This window comes from Arachis hypogaea, chromosome 9 (genome assembly GCF_003086295.3).
Source record: "Arachis hypogaea cultivar Tifrunner chromosome 9, arahy.Tifrunner.gnm2.J5K5, whole genome shotgun sequence".
NCBI lineage: Eukaryota > Viridiplantae > Streptophyta > Magnoliopsida > Fabales > Fabaceae > Arachis > Arachis hypogaea.
The window spans coordinates 7,951,491-7,973,377 of NC_092044.1; the positions used below are offsets into that span (position 1 = coordinate 7,951,491).

Below are 21,887 nucleotides of genomic sequence, written 5' to 3' on the forward strand. Positions count from 1 at the left end.
GATGTTTCTTCTCATTGTAAAATGGATGGTTTTGTATATGATTTTTTTGTTTCATGTGTTATGCATTAGCGACTGCATGCACTTCATTTAGATATCAATGCATTTTGTTCCTTTTTTTAAATTCTCTTAGTCCGTTTTCACGGCGGATTTAAACATTTAATTTTTGCGAACAACTATGTGACAATTTGTTTATTTAAAACCTTAATAAACGATAAATGGGGAAAAGATAACAACAATCGTGTTAATGATGAAAGTATGGTAGACTGGCTTCAAACTTGTTGCACTTGCATTGACCCTTTCGACTCAAAGGGTCAAAGTCGACCCTGGAAGTATGGTAGACAGGCTTTCCCTAGAATACCTTCTGCTCGTCCACTGTAATAGAAATTGTATCTCCCTTTTGTTCAATTGATCGAACTACGCAATCGGTTTTTTTTCTTACCTCCAGTTGAAGAATCCTGAACATACTACTGGTGTATTCCTGCTGAAATTGTCTCGCAATGCCCCTGCTCCCTATAAATGGGATGACTCCTTTCGAGTCCGCAGCATCATCTTCCAGCTCCTTTTGCTCCTTGGTTTCAAGAACATTGTCGTATTCATGGATGAACTGAACCAAACCACTTTTACAATGCAGGTATCCACCATAAAATGCGTGCATACTTTCACTACGCTGTGTACTCCTTATGCCTGCCCAAAATTCACTCTTGAAGAATATTAGAACCCACTTCCGTCGATTCGCGTAAAGGTCTGTCAAAAAAAAAAACAAATGCATAAGAGTGCCGTTTATAAACAACATGACGACCTCACTTCTAACTCATTGATAAAATAAATTAAAAAAATATCTGTTTATATACTGAAAAGAGCATGTGCCGAATTGATGTATCCTACCCTAAGGAAGTAAATGAAGAGTAAAATCAAAGCATATTCTCATAAAAATCTTGCCAAGGCATAACTACTACCAAAAAGAGCACATGTTCTTTCTTAATCAATAATAAAAAATTAACACAGTGAAAGGTCTAATGTCGCTTAAAAAATATCTAATTAGCATGAACTAGAAACATCAACATAGCACATTCAAACCTCATGTCCGTCGTCCAGCTCATCCTTTCTAGTCACAACGACATCGGTAATTTCGTCGACCTTTAATTAAAGAAACCGGAAAAAATCATTGTCAAGTTAAGAACATTCCTTACTATATAATGAACGAGTCCAATAAAAACCATAAAAAAATTGCATCACAAATCTGGGAGTCAAGCATACTTTAATGATGGCAATTCTAATGATTCACACATGCTGGTAAGTATTTAGTAGTAATTTTCAAGCATACTTTGCTCAGCTCAATATATAACTGTGCCAGAATTTTTCAAATAAATATACTTTTTGAAGTAAAAAAAAAATCTAATTAGCATGAATAACAATGCTTCAAATACCACATTGTTACAAAATTTCTAACAACCAAGGAGAAGCTAATGCAACATACCTTCCACCCTTCTTGCTCTTGAATGCCTAATTCACCCACACTGAATTGTTCATCGCCTTATGTTGGATTGATCAATGTACTAATCGATCCTCCTTCAGGGGGTGAAAACGCCATGGAAGATGCTCTCTTCCGGAAGTGTTGCAACGTAGCCTTGTCTTTGATTGTTTGACTGGATGAGGTTGGCATCGCTAATGTAACCAATACCGAATCATGCACCGTAGCCGCCGCGATAGGATGAATAATTGGGAAGCGTATACTTCACTTGAAAATGGAGCGGTACTTGGATGGTCTGACAGAGGAGGTTGGCGCCGTCAATGATATGTAGAGAGAACCATGCATTGCGCCACCAAATGGAAGAGGAAGTTTGAGTCGGGCTTGACTAAAGGAAAGCGGAAGTTTGAATCGGGCTTGATTTTGTGCTCCGTGATCACAGGAGTGGTTTTTGGGTTTTTGAAACATATTGGTCAAGGGGTGATTTCATTTAGCACGGCAATTAATAACAAATATTGAAAATTAAATAAAATTGAATTAATTAAGATTAATGTGGTTTTGTTTATTTTTTGGCTGGTCTCCTTTTGGTTCCGTATACTTTTCCAATAATTAATTATTACTTATGGTGAAGTTTGTTAATAATTACAAGATTATAACTTTTTAATAACTATATATATTACTTTTTTCTTGTATTTTGATAGACCTTATTATAATATTATGTATAGCATGTTTTATTTATAACTCATGAACATTATTCTAGAACCAATGCCTTTTGTCATAATTTTTTCTGCTTTAACTATTTCTTTATAACAATAATGTATATTTTTTTAGGTTTAATTACTCTATTGGTTTCTATAGTTTTGCGAAATTTCTATATTGTTACATCTTATGTTAGGTAATGTTTGACTTTTTATGTTATTGTTCGTTAAAACACAAGTTTTATTATATCTAAAAATTAACATATCCTTTATTATTGTATTACCACATAAGGTTTTTATGTATGTTGTAATTTTTCTAAATTTGAAAAGTATTTTTAGCTGCCTCTATTATTTGTTGAAGACTTTCCACTGACATTACCCTCTAATTAATATTATGAGTTTCATTAATAATCTCTGTTATTATGGTTATAATTGGACTCCAAAATATACCTCGTCGACACCAAAAAAGGGTTCCTGCAAAGCCTGTTTCCTGTGTGCCGTGCTATGGGTTTCTCGTTAGTCCGACCAATGCGTGAAACTTGTGAAGAAGACAACGACGCTCAAGTCAGGGTCAAACCTCAGAATGCTTGATATCTAAAAACACAGTGTTTTTTTTTTGTCATTGTATTGAAACATGTGATGCCCCTATATAGCTCGCATGTGGCTGTATTTATTGTCATGTTGCGGTAATCAACTTAGAGGCGTAGTTTGAGAGTGATACTGCTTCTATAATGGTGTGAAATGGCTGTTTGTTTAAACTGGTTGGAAAATGGTTCCTCAGAGGTTGAAATCTGCTTTTTTTTTAGATTGAGATTTAGGAGAGACTGGTAGACATCCTTTGAATTTGTCTCCATATTCGTCACTCGATTGATGGATCTTCCGCCCTCTATCTGTCATGTTCTTCACCCAAGATAGCGTTTACTGTGCAGGAACTAAGTAGGAACTACTACATTAATCAAGGTTGCGAGAACCGGATCGGTTATCGAACCGGTCAAGTGACTGGTTCAATGGTTTAATGATTCAACCGGGGTTGAACCAGTTTAATTAAATATAGAGTAAAATTATAAAAAATTTAATACATAATTTTAAAAAGTTAAATGCAATAATTTCAAAACTAATAACATTCAAAATTTAACAATTTCACAAAATAAACAATACATAATTTATCATTAAAAGGTCATAAACAACTTCAAATATCAAAGTTTGTAACTAAAGAAATTAAAACGAACATAAATGACAAACACAATGTTTTGCAACCAAAAGAAACAATATTCAACAAACAATACTTCAACTAAACAAAGCCACTAGAAGTCATAATCATCATTATAAGTATTCAAACAAAAGATACATGTATATTGTGCCTTATGATTTTTATCATATTTCACAGTGAAATATTTTCAAGCTGGGTCAGATTTTCCTCGAGAGGAACCTGTCTGAGATTCTTGTCCAGCATTATGTTGTTGTTGTTGATCATTTTGTAACTGTTCCATCTAAATTCAGAATGCCAGCAACCCAGAGTCCAGACCAATGGCAATATATCAATTCATAGTTCATAGTTCATATAATTTATAGTTTTATATGCATTCAATAGAGCAGAATTAACAAAATAAAATAACTAAACAGAGCAGACTTGAACAGAGCAGAACAAAATTTTCAATTTCAACATGCATCAATTTTATTCTCAAATCCAAGTATCCAACATACAAGTATACAACAAATTCATTCCACATTTGATTAATCATACAAAAAAAAGAACAGAAGCCAGAAAAAAAATTGAAAAAGCATACAGTCATACACTGAACAGATGCCAGAAACCTGATCTTACCACAAGAGAAGAACGAAGAAAAGCCAGAAAACAACACAGCACGAAGCCACGAACAGAAGCCACAAATCCAGAAGCCCTAAACCTAGAAACCCAGAAACCCAGAAGCCAGAAACGGAGAAACCCAGAAACCCAGGTGCGCGAGCGTGGGCGACGGTGCGCGATGGTGCACGGACGTCGGCGACAGTGCGCAAAGGTGGCCGAACGTCGGGTGTTCTTCACGGCATCCTCTGATCCGTTGTATGCAGAAGCTGCTTCAATGTTGGAAAGTGGAGAATAGATTGGGAGTGGAGCTAATGGTTGGGAGTGGCGGTGGAGGGTTCTTCAATCTTCAGTTCTTCACTCTTCAGCCTTCACTTCTTCGAAGATTTTGGAGAAGGAGAATAGAGATTAGGGATTTTGGCTTTGGGTTTTCAATTTTGGGAGTGGCAGCCTCAGCAAGTCACGCGTTCTCCATCCCTTTTTCTTTTTTTTTTTAAAGAAACGACGCCGTTTGACTAGTAGGGGGAAAAACTGGCACCTATAAAAACCGGCCCGGTTCGCCCGGTTTACTGGTTAACCACCGGTTCGGCTGGTTTTTTTGCCGGTTTTTTGCAACGCGGTTTTGTGCATGGACCGGACCGGCTAAATGACCGATTTTCGGTTAACCGGGTTGAACTGGCCGGTCCGGTCCGATTTTCAGAACATTGGCATTAATGATAACAGTATAATTCATGCAGTATCGCCAAAACGGGAAATTGTAAAGATATGTTGAAGTGAATAGTGTATAGATGCAGTTTAGATGTATTGTTTCTATTTATAACCGTACGTTTTACGTTGGACGTTTGGGGGGTTTAGAGGCAAAGTTAGGAAGACTAGGCCAATAGGTTGGACCGAGAAACGAGTAACGACGCGATTTAATTAGCTCTCAGGTGTTGTGAATGTTGAGAGCTGGCAAGAACCAGTGAAATTAGGCAAAGATTTGGGGAAACAGGGTGAAAGAAAGTAGGCAGCTTAGGGGCTCAAAAGTGATGATAGCAAGTGTGGTCATAACCCAAATCCTCAAAGTTACTGCATGTTCACGTTGGGACCGTAGTTGTCGTAACCGAACCCTAAATTGAACCGGTCAGTCAATTGGTTCACTTGTTCATGCATTCAATAGGTGAGTAACCGGTTGAACCAGTAATGTCGGTCCAATGTAAGCTCTACGATACGAGAGACTCGGAGACCAAAAGATAAATGTTAAGACATGCATATGTCTTGGCTAATGTTTTAAAAACAATGAAGTTTCAACATATTATAATGCACAAGTGTTAACCTGGTGACTATGAACTTAGTATCAGAAACATTGTTTTCTTTTTTTGTGTTAAAACTTTTACAATTTGTTATTTACACCGTAGGTAATAAATTCATTTTAAACACTAAATAGGTAGTTTATGATTGTAATAATGTTACATACCATATGTTTTTTTGAAGAATAATATGAATAAAAAATTTCCTGAAGGTTTCAACAATGATGAAAAATAAAATGTATCGCTAATTAACATATAAGTGAGAACAACATAGCTCAGTGGAAAGAAGAGCATGAGGGCGCGAAGAAGACCGAGGATCGGGACACTAGTTCATGAACTCAGGAACATGCTGTTTAACGGGTTGCCAGTTACCTCGAAGCCGGAGAGTGTTGGGCGTCAGTTGCGGGACATGACCGGTCCTTGCCCGATTTCACCGGTTTCATGTTGTGTCAGTGTCATAGTTGTCAGAACCGAAAAAGTGTTCGAACTAGTCAGACCCATGATTTAGTGATTTATTAGTTCGAAAGATGAGTGACTGGTTGAACCGGCAGAATCGGTCCTACGTAAATTTAGAATATAAAATAGTCTAAAGCGTAAATTTAAAAAATTAAAATACATATATGTTCACTAATATTTTAAAAACAATCAAGTGGCAACAAATTATAATCAATAAGTTATAATCTAGTTATTATTAAATAAGTATATAAAATTTTAGTATTTTTTCATAATAAAGATTGCTTAATTTTATTTTTATATTAAAGTAAATATTTTTTATTTTAATAACTTATTAATTATTTTATATTTATTACATCGTTATATACTATATGTGATTATCGAAAAACAGTATTAATAAATATCGTATAATCATATAAAAATAATTATATTGTAAATAATAAAAATATTTGATATTTTTTATTTATAAGCGTGTTTAATTATATTTAGATTAATAAATATGAATAATAAAAAATATAATTAATTTAAATATAAGTAATTAGAAAATTAAAATAATATCTAAGAAAATTATTATGCAATTTTACTATATAATTAACAATAAAAATTCAAAATAACAAGGAACAACATATAGTTTCGTGGCAAGGAGAGCATGCATGTAGAAAGAATACCCAAGTTCAAACTACATCTTTATGGTCTTTGGAATTTCTATTAAACGGTTCGGTTACATCGGTTTAAACCGATTTTGGGGGGTTTTCAACGGCTTTAAATTGTTCTTACCGTTCTTGATCGGTTCCATTCCTTAAGCGGTTCGAATACTGGACCGGACCGGCTCCGAGTCTATTTGACTCATTTTTTGGTCGAACTGGCCGGTTCGGTCCGGGTCTTATTACTATGGTCAGTGTAGTCGGAAACCTGGAAATTAATTTCACTATGGTGGAGAACAAGATAGGTATTGTGACAGACAGGTAACAGCAATTTTGGTACGAGACGACCTAATATAGAGTTAATCGAAGGACAGTAAAAAAAGGCATCCTATTCGAGCTGGGTGAAGATGTTTTCCTTATAGCCGCGTCGGAAGTCTACTCCTCCTTGAGTTCCTCGTAACTTTTTCTTAAGTTTTCTAGTTCCCATTGTTGTTCGTAAATGACAACCTCGCAGTCGTCCAGATAGTCATGGTTGTAATCATTGATGCGTTGTTTTGTGCTCCGGAGAAGCTTCCTAAGCATTTCGGTTGCGGCATCCTCACGTGCCAGATACTCATCTGCGGAGTATCGACCAACAGCGACAAGGCCGGCCGAGAACAAGTCAGTTGGTGGCACCTAGACTACGAATTTCTTCACGGCACCAGGATAGCAAGGAGTGAGGCTTTGGTTGCAAAATTAGGGCTCCACACTGGCGACCGGCCACACTTCCAACTGGTTTCGACCAATCAACCTCCGACCGGTTCGGTTTTTTCCTAACTGTTTCCTAACTTCCTTTGTCCTTTAGGTCTGACCGGTCCGGTTTTAATTGCATAACTCTCTGAAACAACTTAATCCCGTGCAATCGTATATTTGTATTCCAACCAGTTTCGGTTGCATTTGAGTTACATTTTCACAAACAAATCAACTATATACAGATAACAAGGTTCAACATTAGATTTCAAACAAAATTAGCAAAATTATGTGGTTTGAATTGGTTGGATCGGTTTCCAAACATATATATCCAAACTCCCCTCCGATCCATGCAGCTAAAAAAAACTCATCCAAATCTAACTTAGTGCCACTATGATCGATCTTCATTTTGGATTAAACTGGCTAAACAATCAACGGTTCCCTATGAGCTGTCCCCTTTTCCATAACCCTCCTAGAACATGGAAATCATGCATCCCTTCCCACACACTACACAAAGTTTTTTCTGAGAGGAATTACCATCAATCCTTTTTTTTTTTTTCCAAAACCTAAACCCAAAATGACCCGCCCACCCATCTACCCCGTGTCTCAACAACTCAAACTACCTAACTGTATTGGCTAGCCTCACTCCATCTAAGCCTACGCAAAACATCACCGCTGACACCTTGCTCTGTTTTAAAAACTAAACGCCACACATGTCCTTCTCCAAGTAGAAAAAATAAATTCTCTTTACATCTTTCCCAACTTACATCTGTACACTAGAGCGTCCCTAACAAAGTTGGTTGGGCAAATTTTAAAACAAGTGGGATTAGGTTATGTAAAATCAACTTTTAATATTGAAAGATATTTGTTATCATCATTATTTTAAAAATTCAAAAATAAAATAATTTATTTATAAGCTGTTATTAATAAAAAATTTTATATTTTAAATTTTTTTTCTAAGAGAATTTATTTAAGAAGTTTACTCAAATTGAGCCTTATTTTAATAATATAATAATAATAATTATTATTAAGATAAAGGATGTAATTTAGTGTCTGTAGATATTATCGGTTTTAAATTAAAATAAAGATATTTACTAATAATAGTTACTTTTTTTTACACGGATGTTGTTATTATTTTTGACACAGATGTCATCATTACCATTTTTTGAATGGAATCAAATTAATGTTATTAATAAAACAACATGTGAAATATAAACTTACACGCATGATTGTCTAATAATTATATTTATCATCGAATTACTGATAATTTTTTACGGTGATTTGATTTAGAAATAAATGATACATTGTGATTTTATTATGGTAATTCGGCAGAAAAGTACAATGGTGTGTTAAAGATTTCGATAAAAGAAAATCCCAAAGTAATCATGGTAGGCAATAATGTCCCAATAATATGGTGATTTATGATAAAAAAAAATACATTTAGTCTATAATTTATTGATTATTTCCATTTAAAATAAAACCCTGAAGATTATAAATATCAAATTTAGCATTCAAAACGAGAATTTGAATTTGCTTGCAACTTTAGTTTAGAATCATAGAAGAAGAGCAAAAGTCAGAAACACACAGGGGTGAAGTTGTTCCCTATTTCTAAGGCAAGATTCTTATAACCCTATGATTTTTACTCTTTATCAATTTTCATATATTTTGTTTTCGAAGCAAGCAATTTTTCTTATAGTTACATGACTGCAAATTAGCAATAAGATTTCGAAGAGTTGAATTGTTTGAGTTTTTATGAATTTTTATTTTAAATTTTCAAATCAAATTGTAAAAGCAGGATTTTCGTTTCAATCTCTTCTTTCTTTTAAAAAATTAGAATTTTTTTTGTGTGAGTCTTTTTTTATTTGTTTTATGCTATTTTTTTTTCTAAAAATAACAAGAATCGAATTTTAAAGCTTGGTTTGGTAAAGTTTTTCAAAAAAATACTTGTGTTTTTTAAAAGCATAAGTTTCTCATTTTATATTTGATAAATAAAAAAGAGACTATGTGCTTATGTTTACTACTTTCAAAAGATTGTAATACATTTGAAAACAACTAAGGTAGAGAGATTTTTAAAGTTAACATCTATTTTTTAAAATTTAAAAGTCTAATATAACCTCATATATTAACTAATTTTTAAATTTAATGTTTAAATTTATGTCTTTTATAGTATTTTTAAATTTTAAAAGCTATTTTATCAAACGTAATTATTGTTACTTATATTTATTAAAAATTATTTTTAATTTGATTTATCAAATATAAATGCTACACCTTTTAAAAAAACTTTCTTTTAAAAGTTAACTTTTATAAGCTACTTTTAAAAAAAAAAATTTTACCAAATTAAATCTAAATCTTTTTTGTTATATATGGAAGTTATGATACTATGTAATGAAATTATTTCTTCTAAAAATTTAAAGTTTAAACTAATAAAAAGACACATATAAATAATTATATATCTAATATATATAAAATTTATTTTTTAATTGAATTTTTACAAATATATATATAATATAGCTGGTCAATTTTAACAATCCTTCATAAACTAGACAAATGTCACGTATAATTCTCCAAGGATATAAAACCAATGTAAGCAAATTGTCTTTAATATTAATTAGACAAGTGAATAATTTCTATAGTTAAGATATATATATATATATATATATATATATATATATATATATAATATTTTATGTAATTATTTAATTACTTTTTTAATGACTATTTATTTATATTTATAAAATATAATTTTTTATATAATAATATATAATTAAATGTACGCGTAGAATATCTTTAACAAATTGATAGTGTATCGCTACTATATTGACTTGCAAAAGATGAATGAATATTTGCATGATTGTAACTAAAATTAAATTTATGAAAATTAACAACATTTAAATGGGTTGCTTGATATTCGTCCCCAAATGAAATTGGTTTTTAAGTTATAAAATTTATTTTTATCCCTTTATGATGATTTATGGGCCTTTTTCTCTGCTGTTTACACTTAATTTACTCTCGTGTCTTAATTCATTACTCATTTCTTTTGTCTAACATATTTTATCTCGTAATTTCTCCTTATAATGGAGATTGTTGTTTTTTATTGTCCACTATTAGTTTAAAAATTAAAGTAATCACCATTATTATTCAATAATTGCAATCAAAATAAAAATACTTAGCAAAATATATAAAAATTTATCAATTTTAGATGTAATTAGTATTAGGGCTGGAAATGAATCAAGTCAGCTTATGAACCAGTTCAAGTTCAGCTCGTTAATAGTTCGATAAGTTGAACTCGTGAGTTGATGAGCCGAACTTGAGACCGGAATTAAATTCATAAATTAAATGAGCGGAGTTTGAATTTGAATAAGCTCAGCTCATTAGCTCATAAGCTGACTCAATTATTAATACACATATCCTATATATATTTAGTTTATACTTTTAATAGTGTATATATATACATATAAAATAGCTAGTAATGTATAATTTTACATATATTAATATTATTTAAAATTTTATAATTATTTTTATATGATTTTAATGTAGGATATAAATAAAAAATTTATAATTAATAGATACACAATATATAAAATTTTTATATTTTTAATATATAAGTTATAATTTATTGATTATAGAATTATACATTATGTTTCTGTTATTTAAGACAGCTCGTGAGTTTGAGTCGGCTCATGAGCTTTCGGTGAGTCAAGCTGAAGCTTAAGAATGAACTCGATTGTTAATGAGTTGAGTCATGAGTCAAGTTCAATTTTGGTGAGTCAAGCTTAAGTTTGATCTAGTTGGACTCAACTCGACTTACTTTCAACTCTAATTATCAGAGTTTTTAAGATAAAAAAATCTAAAATTTAATTCTTAATTTGTTATTTCCATTTTTTTAAATAAATATTTAATGAAATTTTGTATAATGCAAAAATAGATATATGCTTATTCACTGAAATAAGCGATTTGTGACCAATTTACTTTGGATTATAATAGGAGAATGGGAGGACATAAATCATGCAATTCCACCAAGAACAAGGCAAAGGCATTGTGGAAAAAAGTCAACCCATGGAAAAAGGGTAAAAAGAAAGCCATGTCATCAATAGAAGAAGGACATGGTCACGACCAAGATAAAGAAGAAGAAATAGAACTTTCTTCTAAAAATGTGCCTGAAATTGTCGTAAATATCCCAAACTGTCCTTTGCCAACTGGCTGTCCCGGCGGCATGCCTACATTCTCTTGTTATCCGCCGGCTGGTCGCAGCGTGGCGGCGAATCCTTCGGGTTATCCTCCTCTTCGTCCATGTGAGGAGCAGGAAGACAATGCCTTTATTGCGGCTTCTAATTATTTTAGTGATGATAATACTAAAGGTTGTAACATTTCTTAAGAATATGATGAGTGACTGAAGTAGTAGGTATATAATAGTTACAACTTAATCATCATTAGAGAAATTGAAATAATTGAGTTATATTTATTTTATCTTTTTCTAATAATAATGATGTTATTAATTTATTATACATATATTATACTAGAGCGAGAATTTAACAATATTTCTTTTATGATCTAATATTCTATATATATATATATATTAATTATTTTAAGTGTTATGGTTTTTGGAGAAGTCATTCAGGTAAAAGAAAAATTGTTACGATAAAGAATTTTGTGAAAGGAAAAGTATATGGAACCAACTAATAATCAGCCAAAAATGGAACAACATAATTAATTATAATTAATTTTATTAATTTATAATTTAATTTGTTTGTTAAATTATTATTGACCACGTTAGTGTTAGGAGAGAATCACGGAACAGATACTTTGATCATTCATTAGTTAATTCCATATAATTAAATTATGTTTTATTAATGCGTAACACATGAAACATAGAAATCATATCCAAAATCATTCAATTTACAAGAAAAAGAAACATCCGTGTGCCTATTAGTAACAACATTCGGTTACCAATTGGCTGATTCTTGGCTTATATAGAATTGGTTCCTAGCATTGTTGTTTATGAAATGCTAAAATATAGCTTTTGAAGGTGATTTTCTGTCTACTAAAATATAATAGTAGGATTCTTCAGGTTCTTGGCCCAAGTTATTAATAGACGTACACTACTACTGCCAAAAAAAAAAAATTTAACGTCTATTTATTTTATTTTTAATAATAATAAAAATAATTACTAATATATTTTTAGTATGTTTTATATTTTGTCAGTAAAAAAATTAGCAATAATTATATATTATCGATAAAAAAAATTTAATGATCACAAGTTCACAACAAATATATAATTACTATTATTATTACATACAGTAATAATCACTAATATATAATGATCATAAAATCATAAATTCAATAAGACATAACAGTGGTTATTATGTTATTTTTATTAAAAATTAATTTTTGTTATATATATATTTCTTATCTTGGATATTATTTTAATCTTCGCAATGTTATATTAATAGATACTTTGAGGGCAGAGGTTCACTATGAGTAAGGGGACAATGCCACAATGGCCCTAAATTTTAATTTTTTTTATATAAATTATATATAAATTTTAGTTTAAACTCTGTTAAAATTTTTATTTTAATTTTGTTTTATTATAAAATTAATTTATAGTATTTCTCTAATATTTTATCTAGCTCCAATCTTAAATATTTTTCATTCTTAGACCGATATTAATTCAATTATTGCAATAAAATTTTGTCACGAGGCTCATAAATTTTATAGATTTTCTTCGAAATCTTTGTTTTATTTGTGCCAAATATTAATCTAAGTAAAGGCTAGAATCTAAACAAAGGAATGAAGTGAACTATAATTTTAATGACATAGTCTTTATTTTAGAAGTCGCGAATTCGAATGAGACAAAAACAAAAACAAAGAGAGTGAGCGTGAGATATACATATAATGGTGATATGTGAAGTTTGTTGCATAATTTTTTTACAAAATGTTTTTTAAAAATACAATATTTTAAAAAACAAAAAACTTCATAGTTAAATATATGAGATATATCATCTTGACATAAACGGTAATTAGTGCCTATTTATTTATTTTTATAAATAGTTAAATATATTTGTTTCATATAATGAAGTTATCTTCAGAAATAATTATCATAAGATCATTTAATAAATTCTTATTTTTAAGAAGATATAGTGGAACAAACAAAAGTCTTAAAATGACAAAAGAAATAATGTTGTACAATCATTGTATCTTTTTCAAATATTGAAACTTGAAAGTAAAAAAATCTATCTAGATTGTCTTATTATAATAACAGAAGAAAAAGAAAAAGAAATCGTCATAATATTCCATAAATAAATAAATAAATAAATAAATAAATACATGGATATATACAAAAAGGAGGAATTGAACCTCTTTATAAACAACATAAACAACAACTGATGAGTTAATTCATTCATTCTAGAAACAGAAGCTGAACCCTAACTATATTTATAACAATTACATGCATATAAAATACATAATATTGTCACAGCTAATTATAATTATTACACATATATTATTAATAATAATTATATTGAAATAAACAAAATATGTATTATATATATAATGTTGTTGTTGTTCAAAAAGAGGTGAAACATTCATGTTCAGAAGAATTAGAATCATCACATGGAGAGTGATTGTGTCTACCTTCATAGGTTGTAATAACCATTCTACAATCTTCAGAGAGCCTTTCAACTCTTTTCTTCACCCTACAATTGTTATGTGTGCAACGGTAGTAGCTTCTGCCACAATATCAATCACAAAATTCACATCACATATACATCACATTTATTTATTTTATTTTTTACAGCACTTTAAGAAAAAGAATTATTTTTGAATGGTGAAATAAGTCACCTAGCTACTATATAGATAAAGATTTGACTCAATTACTCAAATAATTTTGCGACGGTTTTGACTAATTGACGCTTTATTTTTCAATGATCTAAGACTCGTTAACTGTTTGATAAGTTACAACATTACTTGAAATTTTTTTATTAATTTATATACTAATAAAAATTTAATTATTTATATATTGTTAATCTAAAGTTGTCTTTTATAAAACTATTTTGATAATGTTTTTTTTGTTTTTTAATTATATTATTCTCCAATCTAATAGGTTAAGAATAAATCTGTTGTAAATCTGTTGTAAATCTGAATTCTATTTAAAAATTTGTCATTTGTTAATAAATTATTGCATATATAAGATGATATTCGAATCTCCAAACACTTATTTAAACAAACGGATCAGCTAGACACTCAATCAACCCAATCAATTATTTGATTATGTACTATAAACATAAGTATATAATTTAACTGAATAAATTGAACAATATGAATAACTCGCACATAATATATTTAAAATATTCATGTGAAAAAAAATTCTTAACCTAAAATTTAAGATAAAAAATTTATATATTATAAGTTTCTCTAAAAATATATATCATCCTCCCATCCACTTAATCTAAAATCCACGTGGGGTGCTTACTAGAAAGGGTAAATTTGTCATATACAAAAAAAATCTTATCTTCATTCTTAATTACAAAAACGAACAAAAAGTGTTTAATCAAGTTTGGTACTGATACATCCCTTCATGATGATGAAAAGTTTATTTAGATTTCTATTGTTAAAGAAACATATAGTCTCATCATCAATATCATTGTTTAATGTATAACTATGTTACTAATATTGGTCTTTTCCTAAAAACTTTTCATCTTCCTAACACCACTTTTATTTAAGTACATACCTTTAAGTACAATTCAGTAATTATGGTCTTTAACTGAAATCAATATATATAGATAGAAAAGCACTTTCTTAAGTTTATGGTAATGGATAAACAACTTAAATTACTTTGCATTGGTTCATCTTTATTGCCATGCAAGCAACATACATTAACATTTTAATTTCTAACTCTATATTATTAGTTTCCTTCAATCTAAGTAACTTTAGATTTCATCATATTAATATAATGTATTTTATATAGTTTAGCATGCTTTCACATCTTTTTTTTTTTAGTATTTTTTCTTGATTTTTGTTGAAAGAATAAAATCAAATCTTATTATTTTTATTTCTTCATAAAATACTAAAAAATTAAAACACAAACTGAATACAAATTTTCTATTAAATATTTCAAGAAAATTATAAATTATTGATTGAATCTGTTCTTCAAGTAATAAGAATGAACATATATATTTGTAGGTGGAAATTCAAGTGCAGTCACGTGAAATTGATAATTGAGAGTCGTTAGATAAAAATTTAGTCAAATTATTTAAATTATTTAATAACTCTCAGTTATCAATTTCACGTGAAGTTAACTAGAGCTCAATTTTTACCATATTTGGAAGCCCATTTTTTGTTGAACCCAAGTTTTTAATTAATAAATTTCTAACATATATGATACGATTCAATGATCTAAATAGTAATTAACTAGTTATCAATCTCATCAGTCATATATTTAATCATTACTTAATAATTATGATAAATGAAAATGACAAGTTAACTTAGAGCTCTAAAGCGTATAAGAAAACCAAAATCATTTCAAAAATTTAATTACCCTTTTTATTAGGTAAAGACATTATAATTCTTTTATTATATTCTACAAATTAAAACAATTTGTTAAATTTAAGTTGATATAATAACAAAGCTAGCACACGTAATATGAAAATTTGAGTTTAACTTCTGGCTTAGAATTTTGGAAATGATAAGATAAGAAAATTTATGTAATTAAGGTAGTCATAGACAACACCTTAAGAAAGTTTGATTCTTTTAATTTATTCTGTGTTTGGTTTGTTTTATTTCCTTAATTTCCTCTAGAAATAGTTACATGCATGTAATAATAATATATGGTTATTATAAAAACCAAAATTCACATATTTAGCACGCAGGACCAAAATATTATTTAGTTCTTAAAGAACTTAAATGGTGGAGTTAATTAATTAATTAAATAATCAAACATTGTTAAATTAAAATTGTCCAAATGAATTTTTTTTAATTATTTTCTGGATAAAATATACTTTTCCTTATGAATGTTGTGAATTCTTGTTTTGATACACTTTTTCAATTGGTTTCAAGAAGTTTGAAATATTATTGAAGTGTTTTTTTTTTTCATGATATCCTCTAATCCCACATGTCAATAACTAATCTATCGCAGGGTACAAGACAGAATTCGAACCTCTAACACTTATTTAAATAGATTAATTAATGAACTAACCACTAGACCAACTTAATTATTTATTATTTATTTCTCCTATAAGCTAAGCATAACATTTAACCTAATCTCATAATAAGTATAAAAATCATAAATAAAAAGATGTGGCAACTCATGAATTTAATTAATAGTATAAACAGATGCATTAAAGTCATAGAGAAATCTGTTTACGTCTAAATATTGTTCAGTTTTTGTGTTAATAAGATCAGCTTATTGCAACTCACGCACTATATTTACTCAATTTGGTGCTCGCTTCCACTAATTAGTTAATGTTAGCTACATACAGTTAATAATGGATTAGTAATTTGAAGCTCAAAAGATTGCCAACATTGTATATATAAATAGCATACGTTAATTATTATTAAACTTCTGAAATTATTTATTTCTTTGAAATTAAAGCTAATAAGATTAGTAAATACTAATAATTAGTGTAAGTGAAGCCTTTTTCAGTTTCAAATCCTCACATAATAATTCACCGATAATAATAAAGAGACAATATCTAAAGGTACTTTATATAATATAATATCTATAATTTTATACATATAATATTTATAATTATATATTTATTATATTTAAAATTATATAATTATTCTAAAAGTAATTAATAAATATTAAATAAAATAATTTTAAACTATTTTAACAGTTTTTTTATATAAAAAATATTGGTATTTTTATTGAAAATAGAATTATTTAGAGTAATTACAGATAGATGAATTTTGCAGGTCGAGAGTTAACACACAAGATGGGTGCGTGTTGGACACGTGTCAACATTTTTACTAGCATACATGCAGGATGTATATTGGATACATTTTTTACATATTCACAATATTAAAATACACTTTAAATATTAATATTCAACCAAAACATAATTTTTATCTCCATATTAAAAATAATTTCTGTGTTTTAACTGATTTTTTTATTTCTTTCAACAACAATGCTAGGGAACCAACTCTATATAAGCCAAGAATCAGCCAACTGGTAAACCAGAGGCACCGGTGACTTTAACCGGATGTTGCTATTGATAGGCACACGGATATTTTTTTTTCTTGTAAATTGGATGGTTTTGGATATGATTTCTATGTTTCATGTGTTACACATTAATAAAACATAATTAATTATATAGAACAACTAATGAATGATCAAAACATCTATTATGTGATTCTCTCCTAACACTAGCTATCTTCCCTCATGTTTTGAACGTAATCAACAATAATTTAACAAACAAATTAAATTATAAATTAATAAAACTAATTATAATTAATTATGTTATTCCATTCTTGGCTGATTATCAATCGGTTCCATATACTTTTTCTTCTTTCAAAATATTATTGATAATTTACCATGACACTTAGCTTAGATTATTTGGGAGTTTGGAAATTGAGGATGAAATAATAAAAAGGGGAAGCTAAGGTAGTCAAAAATATAATGATAATGTATATATAGCAGTGCCTATATTCTCTCCAATATGTCTTTTCCTCTTTTTTCTTTCCCAAAAATAATCAATATGCATCTGAGAATAATAAGCCTTAGGTTCAGTTTTAATTATGCCATATCAGTCAATATATTCCCTACACTCTGAAGAATGATTGTGTGGAGTGTAGTACACAGATCTTATGATGTGTAGTATGTCTCATTCCTTCATCAGTTTTAGCTCAAAGATTCTCTCCCTATATAAATTCCCATATATTATATATCATATTTTGATTTTTTTCATTAAAAATATATAATAAAACTAGAGATATTATTCTTAAAAAATATTTAAGAAAAAGGGATATAATAAGTTAAATAATATGAGATTTTTTTAACTTTATATAAGTGTTATATATATATACAAAAGTTTATTACAATTAACAAACTATTCATCCACATGATCATTATTATTATTATTCATTACCGACACAATTGTTTTTTCCCCCCAAAAAATAGACATTTTACTTTCATTTCATCGTGTTTAATGGCTATGATGTAGAAAGTGCGCTCATTATTTTATAGATTTAACATTTGCATTTGATGATAGAGATTTAAAAAAAATAATAAATTAAATTATATCATTCATTAATGGAGGGATTCTGAAAACAAGAACTCAAGAAGTGTTTAATTTCTCACATGAAATTCAATTACCATACATGAAATTGAATCATTTTTATAGCATAGAAGGAAGAGAAAAAAATTAAATAATGAATAAAATATACTTTTTATTCTTAAAATTTATAATTTTAAAAAAAATAATTTTAACGTTTAATTTTATTTAATTTTATTTTAAATATTTTTAATTTTGTCTCTAATATTTAGATAGAGTTAATTAACATCCAAAAATAATTTTAATACAAACCAAAAACATTGAAAATAAAACTAAATACAATTAAATATTAGGAATATTTAAAAAAATGACAAACATTATTAAAGATAAATTAAAAACATAGTTTATGCTTAAATAATGAAATGATTTAATAAAAGAATGAAAATGTATGTACCTTGGATGAAGGCTATTCTTGACAACTTTCTGGCCATACTTTCTCCATTTGTAACCATCATCAAGAACATCAACATCACTTCTTGTTTGGAAACAAAACCTTGGTTCTCTCAACTTCCTCCTCACTTTCACCTTCCCCTTTTCTGACCCTCCATTCTTCCACCTACCATATCATATACAAAACATTATTCATAATTAATAAATTAATAACATCTTTAATAATATAATCTTGTTAATTAATTAATTAATTAACTATTCCATGCACATACTATCTAAATATGATCATCTAATCATTCTTAAGGGCGAAAATCACAAAATTAGAACAAGTAATAGCAACTTAATCAGTAATTAGAGTGAATTCGATTACATAGATGAAAATGAAATACCTTCCACAAGAACAAGAAAAAGAAAAAAAAAACAATTGATTTAAAAAGAAAAATAGCAAAAAAAGAAATGGGAAGAAACAAGTGATAATTAATATTGGTTACAATTATTTGGAGTATAAAAAAAAACCTCTTAGAAGGGAAAAAAAAAGGGAAATTAAAATTAAAGAAATTAAAGAAGCATATTCCCTTAGCTTCCATAAACTAGAAACCATAGGCTCTATCTTCTTCTTCTTCATATTCTTCAATTCTCAGAAGCCTAAAAAGAATAATAATATCTTCTTTGTTTGGAATCATTGTGTGTGGTTACGTGCATGCACTTAACAAAGAAAGAGAAATATATTAAAACTTTTTTCAGTTTCAAATAAAAGAAGATAAAAATTTACCATGATGAGTTGTTTCCATCACTACTATTTCCAGTGCAATTTTCATCATTGTTATTATTCATACCCTTCGGATCCATGCTTCTAACCTGAAAAATTAACATCATCATCTTAATTAACATATAAGTGATCGATCATATAATATATACTAATAAATCCATCGAGAATATATATATATAAACAATACCCTAAAATTGATAAGGACACAACAACAACAACAACAAATATATAACCAAAATTATTAATTATTAATTTTGAACTTTGATTTGATGTTTTCTTCTCTTTTTCTTCCTTTCTTTAATTAATCTTTGTATTGTGTTTCTTCCCTGTTTTTTCTTTTCTCTCTTCCATAACCTAAAATGAAAATTAAAAATAAAAAATAAAAAATAAAAAAATCATGCTTATATATATAGATCCACCACCTGGTCATCATTTTTCCAAGTAGTTCTTGGAACAAGCTCGTCATGGCCGAATCCGGCCGTGGTTGTGGCTGTGACTGTGGCTGTAGCTGTAGAAGTTGTAGCGGCGGCAATAATTGTATTAGCAGTACTATTACTGTCGCCACGAACATCTTCTAGAGAGTGATGAGAAAGAGATGGAGGAGCGGCAAGAGAAGGTGTCAAGAAGCTAAGAACTTGGTTGTGATCTTCAAAATGAACAAAACCCATTGTGTTTGTGAATGAGATTTGGAGATCATAATTATTATTATTTGGAATAATAATGGGATGATTACTACTACTACTTCTATTACTTCCTCTCTCTCCTACTACTCCTTCCATATTCAATAATTTCTGATCTTTGCTTCTTCTTTTGGTAATTGGGTTTGGAATTGGAATCAAGGGATCACTGTTGTTGGGTTTTGTTTGTTTTCTTTTTCTATAATATTTGAAATTCTATGCCATGTGACCCTTACACACAACAACAATAAAGAAGGATCCACGCCACACTAACATGTCTTTCTACTGTCTTTTATATTATTTATTTTTTTTAAAGAACAATAAGATAAGGTAGGTTAAAGAAATAGTAGGAAAAATTAAAGGTACTATTGATAACTTTCTGAACAAAATTAACACATGTAAATATACATAAATATTATGATATAGTCTATTTTTTAGGTACACATAATATTTTTGTTTATTGACTTTTGAAAAAGAATAGCCGAATAAATTTTTGAAAAACTGCGTGCACCATTGGATTTATAATAAGTCTTGAAAAATATTATTTTTAATCTCATATTTTATTTTGTTAAGACTTACTTGTTCTATTATTTTTATATTTTTTAGTTTACCCTTTGAATTTTATATGAAATTTTTATCCTAATAACCACCTTGATTGCAAGTAATTTATATTATTAATAAAAATATTGATAATATATATAAAACAAATATACCTTTAAGTGATTGATACCAATTTGTATCAAGAAATAGAATAAAAATTTTTCGAAATAGGGCTAAAAAAATAAAATTTTTAAGTACATCATATATATTTATACTATTACATTATATTCATATTCATAATATAATTTTTTAATTAGATTATAGACTTAATTATATCTTAACAGTGATAGTCTAAATAGATATACCTGTCTCTAATGAGAAGAGTATATATATATATTATTACATGGAAATTAATTAATATGAATTGATTAAAAATACAATAGTAATTAATATGACTAGCTAGCTAAACCAAACAGAATAATAATGTGGAATCCAAATAAATACTATCAATAGATTTGACAGCTCTAATAAAATAATGAAGTGAATCATAAAATAATAAGTGTAATTAAAGAAATAATTTTTGCACAATTCCAACCTTTTAGAATAATACTATTGAAAAATTGACCTTTTAATTCATCCACTTTATAAAAAACTCTACTTCAAAAGAACAAAATCCATTAACACTAATATCAAACATGCTCTTTTTTTTTTTCCAAAAAAATAATAGGTTATATTTCATTAATTATTAAAAAATGAAATACAAAGATGTCTAAAAGCAGGACAGCATAATAAAAGGTGGGGATTTCCCAAAAACACTACACTAAAGGTATTTATCCAACGGTGCATGGTCGAAAAACAAAAAAAATCTTAAAAAAATAATAATAATAAATCAAATTGAATAATATCAAACATGCTCTTAAACAAAAAGAATAATATAATATAATATAATATAATATCAATGTATATAAGAGAATGTTTCTTCCAAATTATGATTTCCCATGACTTAAGCTATTCCATTCAAGTCTTATTGTTGTGATACACACACTACTTTCTCTTTCTAAGATAGTAGTCCATTATATTCAAGTCTTTAATTTGTACTAAAGCTCTTTTTCTCTCTCTAAGATACACGTGCATTGTCCTACAAGTGTTTCTTAGTGGA

The 21,887-nt window shown here is 28.5% G+C and overlaps 1 protein-coding gene across 1 annotated transcript; it reads right to left on the reverse strand.

Moving 5' to 3' along the window:
* Positions 1-13,416: 13,416 nt before the first annotated feature.
* On the reverse strand, positions 13,417-20,455 carry LOC112710220 (uncharacterized). The gene is made up of 4 exons (XM_025762379.3): positions 19,934-20,455; positions 19,515-19,600; positions 18,747-18,908; positions 13,417-13,810 (listed from the first exon to the last, which is right to left on the reverse strand). Exons 1-4 carry the CDS (start codon positions 20,288-20,290, stop codon positions 13,648-13,650), a joined length of 768 nt encoding a protein of 255 aa, XP_025618164.1. The 5' UTR covers positions 20,291-20,455; the 3' UTR covers positions 13,417-13,647.
* Between the last annotated feature and the right edge of the window lie 1,432 nt (positions 20,456-21,887).

Coding starts and splice junctions, on each gene's coding strand:
- LOC112710220 (XM_025762379.3), bottom strand. CDS start 20,290: ATGGAAGGAGTAGTAGGAGAGAGAGGAAGTAATAGAAGTAGTAGTAGT. Junction 19,601..19,933: donor CTTGGAAAAATGATGACCAG/GTGGTGGATCTA, acceptor TTAATTTTTCAG/GTTAGAAGCATGGATCCGAA. Junction 18,909..19,514: donor GATGGAAACAACTCATCATG/GTAAATTTTTAT, acceptor ATGATATGGTAG/GTGGAAGAATGGAGGGTCAG.